Raw genomic sequence first — 13,931 nt, forward strand, 5'->3', positions numbered from 1 at the left:
ACGAATTGTCCAATAAAGTAACTTGACATGATAAATAAAATGGTGGCTACTGAAAAGCTACTGTCCACTAGAGTGTGCTAAATCCCACAGAGAAAGATCAGGACTGGCTCTAGGGTCACTGTGCTAGCACACAGCAGCCAGGAAGAACAGCCAGGGCCTGTGCAAAACACACACATAACCACTCATGCTGCCCCTGGTGTCCTGCGAAGTGTCAGCATGCGTGTGTGAGCAGCACAGAAAGCCCAGGCAGGAGGAGGAAGTGTGTTTTCTTCTATGCAGGCACATTATACGAGGCCCCTTTTTCTTATTTTAGAACAAATAATTTTCTTTTTCCTACAAAGTCTTATTATGTAGCCCAGGACAGCCTCAAAGGCTCAATCCCCTTACCTCAGCTTCCTAAATGCTGGGATTTCAGGAAGGGGGGGAGCATTTTATAATAGAAATAAATTGTTTTAGTGCAGTGGATTGCATAAAGAACAGTCCACAAGGCGGAGGAAAGTGGCTTATCCTAGTGAGATCTTAAAACAGGAGCATTATTAATCTTCTTAGGATGCTCAGGTCAGTTCTCCCCTAGAGGCAGGAAGGGCCAACTTGAAGCCTTTCCATGTCTATAATTCAAAAACTTTAAATAAGCTCTGATTATTTTTCAGTCCTTTTTCCTGATTATAAAAGTTTATGTTCATTGTAGAATATTGTAGAAGACACAGATTTTACAAAAAAAAGCCCATGTAGTTCATAATCTCACACATGGGGAAAACTATTGTTAACCCTTTCATGTATTTCTGGTCCTTGGTCTCCACCTCTCCCCACCCTCCATCCTCTTACATGCTGCTCTTTTGTTGCTATACTTTGGTTGCATCATTTCCCAACATAGTCAATATCCCTCAGCCACAGGCTATGTAGAAGAATGTATAGCCTTTCCCTATGTAGTAGGACTTCACTACTGCCCTATACAGTAAGGTTGGTTTTTCTCTAAACTTACACTGCCATTTGAAACCTCTCTTCATTTTCTTTAGCTCTAAACACATGTTCCAGAGTCAGTCTGACCTGTGCTAAAATCTTTATTTACAAGCTATGTTTTTGATTGTTTAGTGTGTTTCTTTTTTAGAAAACAGAAGTAGATCATTTCTGCTTTGTAGTAACTATTCCAAACACTTTAGAGAATCACTGGTGCTTGTTAGCCCTTAGGCCCATGGAATCTAAGCCTTCATCCCACACAGTGGGAAGATGAGACCCACAGCAACTGCCTAAGGTCATTCATTGCGCTAGTACTGGCGAGGAGATTGCAGGTCTCCTGACCTCTAGGGCAGAATTTCTACTGCTAACACAGGACTTCTAATACACCACACGAAAATTACTTCTGGGTTGGCATCAGCCTAATTATTATTGTTTCAAAACTGATCCTTAGAAGAAGCCATACAATAAAAAACAATGTGATAAAAGCATACGCATTCCTAAGATGTCAACTCACAACAACCTTATTAACATCTCTGAACTCAGAACAAAGCTAGGAAGCAAGTGCAAACAATCTAATTTACACATTACTGTGAACATAAAATCAAATTATCAACTTAAAAATATATATACACACAGACCCAACAAAGAAAACCTTCAGTGCCACATTATTTTAATAAATCCCTCTCACACGAAGAAGTAGTTACTAATTTAGCATAAGCGAATTTGTGCCGAATCTTTTTTTCATTTTCTACACATTTTATTTGTATGTGTGTATGAACATGCATATAGGCATACACATACACATGCCACAGCACATATATGGAGGCCAAGGAAAGCCTGCAGGAGTCATTTTCTCCTTCCATCTTGTGGGTCCAGGGATTAAACCCAGGTTATTAGACTTGGCAGCAAGTGCCTTTCCCAGAAGAGTCATCATATCAGCACATTTATCCTGAATTTGAAACAATGACAATACACAGGAATGCTGATTCATTGAGTCTTCTAATTTAATGTGCCACAAGCACAAGGTAACATAGTAGAAGATAAATGCTGCAACCATTTTTAGTATGTATAAATCAAGGTTATAAAACTGTTACTTTAAATTACCACCTATATACTATTCAAAATCAGGAAAATACAATATAATATTCTCTAGATCTAAAATTAAAATTTCCAAATAAATCCTTTGTTTTTCTTTTTTTTCCTTAAAGACAGGGTCTCACTGTGTAGTCCTGTCTGGTGTGGAACTTGCTGGGGAGCTCAGGCTGACCTAGAACTCACAGAGATCTCTAGCCTCGGCACCGCCAGTGCTGAGATTAAAGGCATGTGCCACTACACCCAACCAAATCCTTTACTTTAATCAAGTTTTATAGAAATATGGAGGCTGTTGGTTCTGGGACTGTCTTTTCTCCTCTTTCATCACCAAGATCTGAATAACTCCACTTAGGTAGGATTTGTACAAAATTCTACAGGGAAGACACCGTCGGTAAGATCTATTTAACTTGTGATTTAAAGAGATTATTCCTAACATAAAATGTACTGATAACCTAGAGGAGCCTAGGATCAAGTCCAATGGCTATAATGAAGAAAAAATAACTCTTCATCCTATCCAAGCTGTGAACCTAACTCTGAGGGAAAAGAAAAAGTGACTAATATCAGCCCATTGTGCCATAAAAGATTTACCCATACCTGATGTGGGAGTGTCATATATCAATCTGCTGATTTCATTGGTTAAGCAATAAAGAAACTGCTTGGCCCTCAGAGGTTAAAACATAGGTGGGAGGAGTAAACAGAACAGAATGCTGGGAGGAAGAGGAAGTGAGCTCAGACTCGACAGCTCTGCTCTCTGGAGCAGAGACGCCATGCTCTCGGCTCCTGGGCAGCCGGGCAGACGCACACGATGAAGCTCCGACCCAGGATGGACGTAGGCTAGAATCTTCCCAGTAAGCGCACCTTAGGGTGCTATACACATGATTGGAAATGGGCTAGTCCAGGTGTGAGAGTTAGCCGAAAAGAGGCTAGATAGAAATGGGCCAAGCAGTGTTTAAATGAATACAGTTTGTGTGTTGTTATTTCGGGCATAAGCTAGCCAGGCGGCCGGGGTGCTGGGGACGCAGCCCTGCCGCTCCTATTACAACACATACCTGAAATTTTAGTACTTGAAAAATCCACCAATTAAACTGGAGTAACAAAAGTTTTTTTTCTTCTTTCTGCCTAAAAGTATTATTCATTGCTGAGGATAGAACCCAAGGTACAACACATAAAAAAATATGATTTTTTAAAAAAATATTGAAGCCAAGGTATAAATAAGTAGTATCCTCCTAGCCAAGCCCTTGTTTTGATGAGCAATATTTATACGGTTCAAAGTAAAGACAATCTATGAAGAGGCACTTAGTGAAGCCTTGCAGCCACTCTGTTCCCCACCCGTCATTTCCCAGCATGTTTGTTACTTTCTTATCCTTACAGAGTTTGTTTATGCAAATGAAACACGCTGTTATTCTACCAGACAATCCTGCGCCGCGGGGGTGGGATGTCTGTGTGTGGTGGGGTAAGCTGACAGGGTCTACTGTGTACAAGGTCAATACATCTGGCCTGAATTCCACCGGCATTCTCAAAATGCCCATTACTTTGAGGGCACAAAATTATAAAAATGAACTTTAAGACACAGATCAGATTCCTGAACCAGGCTCCATTCTAACTGGGACATCAAGGTCCTCACATGATCAATGCAGGGGGAAGGCTCAGCCCCCCCCCCCCCCCCAGAGAAGCCTAATTCACACTTATAAGAGCAGTCTGGGTTCAACAGGTTGTACTTTTAACTACTGCCAAGTAGAGCTGCACCTCACTGAAGAACATCAAAACATCAAAGTTGAGGGTAAGAACACGCCTATCTTTCTAGTTTCCCTTGGACTTAACATCAAAGAGAAGGCCTTTGTTCTACTGTTGACTTTGAAAATACTTTTATTTTTAAAGACATGGTCTCACTATGTAGCTATGACTGACCTGGAACACAAGAGAGATGCACCTGCTTCTGCCTCCCAAATGCTGTATTAAAGGAGTGTGCCATGGGCCCAACTAAAATAGATTTAATTTTTTACATTAGCCTTAGGCATACAGAAAATTGAGCAGAGACTCTCCAGATGCACTTCTTCCCCCTCCCCCCGCCCCGCCCCGCTCAGTGTCTAGTAACAACTGGAATCAGCGTGGTACATTTATCACATATGCTGAGCTAGTCTTGACACACTGTTGCTTCTAAAGTTCACTCTTCCGGTTTGGACACATGGACAATAGCAGGCACCCACCATTACAGTCACACAAGACCACTTCACAACTCTGATAATCTCAGACAGCTGCCTCTTTTCCCAGTCTAGCAACTACAGGTCTATAGGTCTGCCTCTTGCAGAAAGTGTCCACTGTGTAGTTTCTCGGGCTAGCTGCTTTCATCAGGCAATATGCACCTAAGGAGGTTTCCATGCACCTAAGAGGAAAGCCATTTCTTCTATTACTAAATGTTTGTCCACTGTATGAATTACTACCATTTACCATTCATCTTCCAGAATTGCTTCCTTGAAATTATGATTAAGTTGATATAAATATTCACATGTTGAAAGTGATCTACTCACCTGGTGAGAGACACTTAAGAGCACTATTGCTACATGATAGAGTAAAGCTAAGTTTAGCTCTGTGAGAAACAGCCCAACTGTTTTCCAGAGTGGCCGTAACATTTTGTACTCCCAATTTAGCAGCAAATGACAATTCCTTATTCCATATCCCCATCAGCATTGGGAAGTGTCAGCTAGCTGGGCAGGTTCTAACAGGTGTTTAGTGGCATCATCTTGTAAACTTGTGGTTCCTTGTTGGCATAAGAGATCCAGCATTTTTTTTTTACAAGCCTGTCATCTGCAGCATCTTCTGTGGTGAGGTTGTTTACTGATCTTTAGACCATTGTCAGTGGGTTGATTTGCATTTTTAGTTTTGAGTTTGAGGTGGTCTTTGTGTGTTTTAGAATAACCATCTCCCCTTCTTAAAGATTTCTTTCCATTTATGTGTGAATGAATGTATATTAAGAGTGTGCAGGTGTTCTTGGAGGCCATAAGAGGGTGTCAGAGCCCTTGGAGCTCGAGTTATAGTTGTGAGACACCCAGGATAGGTGCTGGGAACTCCTGAAGAGAGGCAGTAATAGGCACTCTTCACTGGAGCCATCTCCAGCCTTACAAAGTCAAGGCCTTTATCAGAGATGCTCGCAAAGCATCTTTTCCTAGCCTGTGGCTTTTTTCATTTTCTTGATTCACAGAACAGACTTTGTTAGGTTTTAATGACATTTAGCAGCCTATTTTTCTTTCCAACACTTTTGGTGCTATGCTTAAAAACTCATTTTCAGACTCTAGGATCACACAGGTTTTCCCTTCTGCTATTTTTTAAGCTTTGTTCTTTTCGTTTAGTTCCATGACCCATTCTGATTTCCTATTTATTCCTTGGCATGTGGTTTTCCAGTTGTTCCAGAACCATGTTAAAATGACTGATTTGTCTCCATTGATTTGCTTTTGTTTATCAAAGATCAGGGAGCTCTATGGATGTAAGTTTATCTCTAGGTTCTTAATTCTGTCACAGTAATCTACTGTTTATTCCTTTGCCAATATCATACTGTCTTAATTCCTGTAGTTTATAGTAAGTTTTAAAGTTGGACAATGTGAGTTCCCATCAGTACTGTGTAGAACATTCTGGGTATGAAATAGTAATAAACAGTCTGCTCCTCACACAGGGTTCCTAAAACCCTTATAAAGGTGCTAGAAAAATCTTTTGCTCCGATTAGTCTTTGACAGCAGTCTTGTCACAGATCCCCTAAGATCTTTCTAATTTCTTGAGTTATAGAAGGATTTGACCCAGAATTACCACCTCTTGGAATTTCTTGTGTAAGGAGGACAGCTTTTTTTTTGAAGCAACTCTAGTCCTAGATCAGTGCTAGATACCAGAAAAGACCACAGCTGGATTTCTGGGATTTCTATCTCCATTCCAATCTTCCAGGGAGGAGAAGAGAGATAAGAAGGTTAATAACCAATCATATCCACCCCCCCCCCAAATCTTTAAAACACAGAGTTTGGAGAACTTCTAAGTTGGTGAACATCTCAACATGTGAGGAAATGTGGGCAAACCCAGCCCCACAGGGACATAAACCCATATCCAGAGCTTTCCCAACCTCTCCCTATGTAGTTCTTAATCCATCTGTATCCTTTGAAATACTCTTTATAATTAACCAGAGCTGATCCAAAAACTATTCCACCAAATCTTGCTCCAAGAGAGAGTTGTACAAACCTCCAACTTATAGCCAGCTAGTCATCCTTACAATCTGGTCCTACGACTGACACTTGAAGGAATGGTAGGCCCATAAAACCAAGCCCTTAGCATGTGAGTTCTGTCCTAACTCTAAGTAGACAGTATTAAAACTGAACTAAATTGGCCAGGCAGTGGTGGCACATGCCTTTAATCCCAGCACTCAGGAGGCAGCGGTGGGCGGATCTCTGTAAATTCGAGGCCAGCCTGGTCTACAAGAGCTAGTTCCAAAATAGGCACCAAAACTACACAGAGAAACCTGGTCAAAAAGAATCTGAACTAAATTGTAGGACACCTAGATGCAATTGGAGAATTGCTTGCTATGGAAAGACCTACCACTCCTCTGGTGGCAGAAGTGAAATTTTGAGTTTTGTTGATGAGAATACAGAACAAAAGCATTTTGTTCTTTTCTACATACTGGGTCTTTTGTTTTTCCATATAAACTTTGCAATCACTTCATAGAATCCACAGAGTAACTTTCTGGGATTTTGACAGGGACTGTGTTTAATCTATGCATTAGGGCAGAAAGAACCAACAGCTCAACAACACCGAGTTTTCCTCTCTAATGTGGAATCTCTCTCCATTTATTTAATCTTCCATTTCTTTGGTCAGAGTTTATAATCTACTTTATATCAGTCCTGTGAGTGTTTTATATTTATTTGTAAGTACTTCTTTTTTAGTACTTTCAATTCTCAATTGTGTGCTACTGGAATTTAAGAAATTTTTATACAGTACAAGCTCCCTCCAGTATACAACTATACTCCCATCAGTTGGAGCTGGTTGTTGTTCTTGGGAGTTACATTAGTTCTACAGCTAATCATGCCATCTGCAAACTTATCTTTTCCTTCCATATGTATTTTTTCCTTTTCACCTTAATGCATCAGCTAGGATTTCCAGTGCAATGTTAACTAGAAGAGGTCAGAGGAGGTGCCTTCATCCTATTTCTGTCTTAGGGGGAAAGTATCTATCTAGTTCCTTGTCACTAAAGGTGTTAGTTGCTTGAGATTTGAAAATTCCTGGTTTGCTCCAAGCTGTGTTTTGAGGTTTTTTGTTTTGCTTTTTTTTTTTTTTCTTAAATCATGGATGAAAGACTTTGGGATTTTGTCAAATGCCTTTCTGTATCTACTGATGTGATCATGTGATTATTATTTCTCCTTTAGACTGTTGAAGTGATAGCAGTAACCGATTTCAAATCAGCATTGCACACCTGGGATAAATCCCACTTGGTTGTTATTATTTTTATTTGTTATTATAGTTTGATTTATTAAGATAAATTGTGAAGCTGTCTTTTAAAAATATAAACAAGGTGAGAAATCTTAGCACAAAGCATCAATTACATCTATGTAGTAAATAGTTTGATCAGATTATTCTTCTAAAACCTAAAATTGCATCACTGCAATTAGACAAGTATATTACTGATTAGAAAGAGAACACAGAACAATTAGCAATGAAGAGAAGCTTAAGCCAATTGCAGCATTTCAAAAGCATTACAGACTATAGTACACAAAAACTTCCTTTAGTTTTTCAGTTATGAACCAGAAGAAGAAGGAGAGACTCAGCTCCAGAAAAGAAAGGACAAGATAACTGAGAGCATGAAGGAAATCAAAGTCATCTTTAGTAGGCTGTGCCAGAGCTCTAGCCTTGATAGGCTCTGAGCCCAGCTCCTGCAGCTTCCATAATATTCGGTCAGGAAGGATGTAAACAAGGTTTTGTGATGGGAAAGCTTTCTCTACCTAGGGCTACTCTAGCTAGAAAAGCTAACTCTTCACACCATACCCCATGTTTTTTCTATACATCAATAAAATGGTTTCCAAAGATGTCTTTATTTATTATTAGCCTTTTTAGTCAGCAGATTCCAAAGTGCCCATTTCTTGTCATTGACAGCTTATCTGGCTGGCTGAAAACTGAACTGCTGAAATAAATCCAACCTTGCAGAGGTGTAGTGCACCACGCCCGTCTGCAGTCTATGCGTTACCATACAGTTTGTGAACCAGGCAAGGGGCTGGAGATTGAAACACACAAAGACTCACAGACACACAGACACGGGTCATCCTTGAAATAAGAATGCCCCCTTTATTGTGTCCAGGGGCAACTTATATAGACATCCTTAACTGATAGCTACACCCCAGCCAAACCCACCAGAAACCACTACCCTGCCATCAGGAACTCCTGAGGGTCTCGTGCTCAGAGCAGCTGCAAGCATTACAAGTTGTTTATCAGAAATTCAGGATCTGGGGGGTTCACAGCTCCCAACACAGAGGGATGGGACAGAAGGCAGAGGAACGACAACCAGCATCCTATGCCTAAAAGGGGGCAGGAGCTTTACCTGTGAGTTAACTGTTTGGAAGAAAATCTGAAGAGGACACCCCAGGCATCCCTTTTAGGAACCATGATGTCATCTCTTTTCAGTTGGCTTTAGGTAGCTGAACACAGAGAACATGGAGAATGGTACCATGAACCTAGCATGGTAAGCAGGTTTTTATAGATAGTATCCTGAACTTAATGCTACACACACACACACACACACACACAGAGAGAGAGAGAGAGAGAGAGAGAGAGAGAGAGAGAGAGAGAGAGAGAGAGAGAAAGTGCAGGTTTTTATAAATGGATTCCTGAACTTAATGGTGGAGAGACAGACAGGCACGCGCACACACACACACACACACACACACAGAGAGAGAGAGAGAGAGAGAGAGAGAGAGAGAGAGAGAGAGAGAGAGAGAACTCTGATTTATAATGTGATAGAGAATGGGAACAAAGGAAAAGATAACTGTGCATCTAAAACCTGATGGACTTAGACAGTTTGGTAGCTAAAGGCCTGGAATATGAAGTGCCTGAAGAAACCAGTGTCCCTGCTGCTAACCAGGCAGCTCAGGTTTGAAAAGGCCACTGAGCAGAAGGAAAAGCAGCAGCACTTACTAAGGAACACCCAGGAGCAGTGTCCATGTGGACTGTCTTCCTGCTCCTACTTTCCTCTCCCTCTTACTCCTCCAAGACCGGCTTCACCGTCTCTTCTCACCTCTTCTGAATCACAGTAATCTCTCCTCTTCTGGCTCTAAGAACTTAGTTATTACTCCCATACGTCTTTGCCTATCAAATTCAACTTTAAGCTGTGAGAATGCAGGGTCCATGCTACATAGCTAGATGTCCCCCAGTGCCTGTCAACAATGCCTCTAAACGAGTGGATGATAAGGAAACATGTCAACCAGAAGTCAGTACTTTTTGGGTGGTGGGTGCTTTTGTGGGTTTTGTTTTTTGTTTTGAGACAGGGTTTCATTACACAACCAAGCTAGCCTAGAACTCACTAAGTGGTTTCAGCTGGCCTCAGATTTATGACCCTCTTGTTTCAGCCTCCCACGGGCCAGGATTACAGGCATGCCCACCAGACCTGCTACTGTAACCATGCTTTTGAAAGAAGGTATCAAAGGGCAAGTACAAGAACACAGATTTTGAGTTTGTGTTGTAAATTATACTAAGTCCTAATCCAATTCAAATCAACTATGTAACAAGCAGAATGAATAGACACAGTCACCTGACACTGCAAAAATAGCACAGTACCTGCAGGAGGCTTTCTATGGCGTGAAAGCCTCGAATTAAGTTCAGAGCTCCACATAAGAGACTAAGGATAAACGCCACGATCCCTGACAGAGTTGCTGGTTCCAGTCGCTGATGTGCTGGGAGAGAAAAAAAAAAAATAGTTAGAAATGAATACCAGTATCTCATGCTAGCTAAGCTTATGTCAACCCAAATTCATTGTTCAACTTAGATGTATTCAAAGTAAATAACTTTAAAGAATATACCTTACTAATTAAATAGTTCCCAGTCTCCCAAAGCAGGGTTTCTCTGTGTAGCCCTGGCTCTTCTGGAACTCACTCTGCAGACCTCAACTACAGAGATCTGACTGGCTTCAACCCAGAGATCTACCTGCCTCTGCCTCACTGTGCTGGGATTAAAGGTGTGTGACACCATACCCAGCTGAAATATTCTTTCTAAAATGAAAAATATTTGACAACATAAAAGTCCCATTCTCAAGTCAAATGGAATTAATATTGTTTTTCTACATTTTAATAGATGCACCTAACTTCTATTTTCAATAAAAGATGCTATGTATGGAGTACCTACATCTGTCAGTAAATAACTTGGGGAAACTTACTAGCAAAAAAAATGCACAATTTGCAATTTGGTACAAGCATTTTCACAAGATGACTTTGCTTGGAGAGTCAATGTGAAGCTCCTATGCTTTCTGAAAATGCTTAGACAACATTCTTAAAGATAAATATAGCTTGCTTTTAGGCAAAGCCCATGTATTTGGGACAGAAGACTATAGACACCACTGGCTATATGTAAAGCTTATTCATAATCACCACCCAAGCTCTTTAATAGAGTGTACAGTCTTGCAGCTAGGAAGACTGTACCCTTGGTCTCTTGAAGGTAAAAGTGACTAAAATAAAACCACACCAGAACCAAACCAGCTGCATATATTGCCATTTCATCTTTAAAAACATTCCCTTAACTTTCAGGCTTCAACAAAGTAAAATATTTTGTTATACAATCATTTCCCTTCATGATCATTTCACAATTATTAGGATTTACAATTGTGACTAAATGAAATCACAAACTAAACACATAACCAGTAGACTTCAAGAAGGACACTGCCAAGGGGACATCAGAACCACATTTTCATTACTTTACCTAAACCACTGAAGTGTAAAAACCCAACAATGAAGTTAATGAGGCAGAACATTAATAAAGAAAAAGCTCAGATCTTTGCAAATTATATTCAGCCATCACAGCAGAAAAGATTCCCCAAAGAGTTAATAAAAACCCAAAAACCTACATCTCATGAACTATTCTTTAGGATCAGCAGAAAGTACTAATCTAGAATAACAGTCATAATTTCTTCTTTGCCCGTGTCTAGTCTTTCAATAAACTCTCTTGAGATTCTACTGTGAAAACAGAAAACCAAATATCGCTGTGTAGTATTGATACCATGGTCTTTCAGCAGTGAGAAAAAAGTCACACTAGTCATATTTTGGAGAATCTGTCCCTCTTGGTCCATCCTTTCTCAGAAAGAGGTAAATTGGACTCTCATAAAAAGCAAATGGGCTTTAGGAATAAAACCAACTGACAACTGAGTAATTATCAAATATAGTTTTCAAGTCACACTTCCATGTGAAACAAGGCACCTCATAAAAAAACCAACAGTGAAATTAAAGCTTTACAATTCCGGTGTGTTCAAAGGAAATCTGGTACCATTTCATGTGTTGATGGCAATGTATTTAAGAAATAAACAAGCCAATATACATTATTAAGTTTCTTACACCTGCCTTTTAGCCTCAGGACATGTGTTTTATAATAATAGCATACCATTTATGAATTCATCATTTCAAAATGACCACACGTATTTTTAAAGAGTAAAAGCAAGTGCTAAACCTCTTTTAATGAAGACAAGGAAAGCACTGTGCACAAGGGCAGGCTGGCACAGTGCCCATTTACTGTGGGCAAGATATTCTAATGTGTTGACTTCCCTGCTTTATCCTCACCCCTTTCCCGGGACCTGTGGCTAGTTTTTCAAGAAGAGTTATCAAGCAAACTTTATTCTACAAACACAAGAGGATGGCATCACAGAAGGGCACTTTCCCGGTTTGAGAAACAAAGGAGGTACTTAGCCACATTGTAATGTATTTACTGTGTGCTCTCTGCTATTCAGTGAAACAGATTCTAGATCTGCTGTAACCCAAGAAAAGTTTGCGGCACACTCAGTTTGGCACAAGGCCAGGAACTAGTTAGTATATAGCATATATCTGAGCCATGACAAATGAGGGGCTATGCAGGAATAACATGGATTTTGTTTGTTTGTTTGTTTGTTTCCTGAAGCCAGATAGCATCACCCAAATGGCTTTCTCATTTTGCTACTGTCAGATGTGCAGAGAACCAAAGACACCTGTGGTGGGGGGTGGAGGTCTAGAAGGAATTATGTGGCTAATGGTACCTACATATAGACCAGAAAACATCTGGATGCAAAAAATGGTATCCAATCTATTGTCTAAGAGATGTTTGTTGACACTGTAAGGCAGTTTCAGAAGCGAAGCTGAAGGCAAAATTCAGACATCAGGAAGTGAAAAAACTGGTGATGCTGAGCTAAGAGCATGGGTGTATGTTTTTGTGTCAAAGTAGATAGTAGGGATGGGAGATTAACACAAAACAGGATTGAGAGAGCCATTCTCACACAATGTGTATAGGGAAGAAAGACAGTTCAGAAAGGCTGAAACAGAAAAAAGAAGAAGAAAAAAAGGAAAGCAGAGTAGCATCTATCGTGAAGACTTGCAAAGATAGTGGACTAAACAGTCCCTCTGCTCAACATCGGAGTGTACAAGGTACATCACTGAAGAAAGCATGTCCCTTAGTAAACATAACTTACTCCCTAGAGTACAACATAATATACTAACTGGATGACACACCTTCCTAATCACAATGAGTCTCTTTTTTCTTTCCTTCCTTGCCCCTCATTTTTTTTTATGACTTACTTATTTTATGTACAAGTGCTCTATCACCATGTACAACTTTATTCCAGAAGAGGGCACCAGATTCCACTAGCGATGGTTGTTAGCCACTGTGTGGTTGCTGGGTAATGAACTCAGGACCTCTGAAAGAGTAGTCAATGGTCTTAACCACTGATTCATGTCTCCAGTCCCCCCCCCCGCCCCCCCACACACTTTTTTTTAGAGAGGGATTCACCATGTGGCCCACGCTGGCCTCAAACTCATGATTCCCCTGACTCAATCCAATCTCCAATCTCCTGATTGCTAACATTATAGGCATTTGCTATTTACAATTCCTGGTCAGCCTTGTACTTTTTTTTTATTAGATTATATACTTATTCCCATCTTGAAAGTGTTTACTAATTTCATAAAATGCCTCCACAATGATTAGCACAATAATTCAGAGAAAACTATTGGGCAAAATAGGGTAATATTTTATGGCAACTGATAAGTTGTCTATAAAATTCCCAAAATGGATGAAAATTGAAGGGATGTCAGAAACTGAAGGAATTTGTGACTTTTCAAAAGGAAAAATAGGAACAGAATAAATTTTAAAAGACTAACATTAAATATGGTAAGGGTATGGAGGAATGGCCTGCTTTTAGCTCAAATACCCTCTCTGTCCCAGAGATCAGGCCACGCCCCAATGATGTTTTTCATCTCTAGAACAAAGAGTCAAGAGCAAACTATCCTGTAGCCTTGCAGCTCTTTGCTCCAGGTGTAAGTTTTATAGCCCTTGCAGCTCTTTGCTCCAGGTGTAAGTTTTATAGCCCTATCTAGTGCCTGCCTCCATAATACTGCCCCTTGTCAGGGCCCAGCTAGATCACGTGCTATGAAGCTTACCTATTCTCCTGAAAAAGAGTCAAATGTGTTTGTTCTTGGGAACAGAAGAGTATACTTCTCACGTCAGGATCCCTATCATGCTATCTATGGCAGACATCTCTCCTAAGGAAACACCTCTTAGGATTTAAAGGGAAATTTCTCTGTCTCCTTCTCTCTCTCCCCCTTAAGGCCCCATTATGCTATCTATGGCCATGATGACACATTTCTCCTAATTCCTATCCTACTTCAAAGCTGAGTCATGGCTGCCCATGGCTGAGGTTC

The 13,931-nt window shown here is 40.3% G+C and overlaps 1 protein-coding gene across 3 annotated transcripts in view; it reads right to left on the bottom strand.

The window, feature by feature from the left end:
• Positions 1-13,931, bottom strand: part of Sec22a (SEC22 homolog A, vesicle trafficking protein) — a 64,626-nt gene that overhangs the window by 14,473 nt on the left and 36,222 nt on the right. For all 3 annotated transcript variants that reach the window (XM_041673134.1, XM_041673135.1, XM_041673133.1), the window contains exon 5: positions 9,844-9,959. In XM_041673134.1, the coding sequence (XP_041529068.1) occupies positions 9,844-9,959 (116 nt within the window). The remainder of the gene's footprint in view (positions 1-9,843; positions 9,960-13,931) is intronic.

Source organism: Microtus oregoni, unplaced genomic scaffold, assembly GCF_018167655.1.
Source record: "Microtus oregoni isolate MIOR12 unplaced genomic scaffold, Mior012 000023F_ref0000262, whole genome shotgun sequence".
Classification (NCBI taxonomy): domain Eukaryota; kingdom Metazoa; phylum Chordata; class Mammalia; order Rodentia; family Cricetidae; genus Microtus; species Microtus oregoni.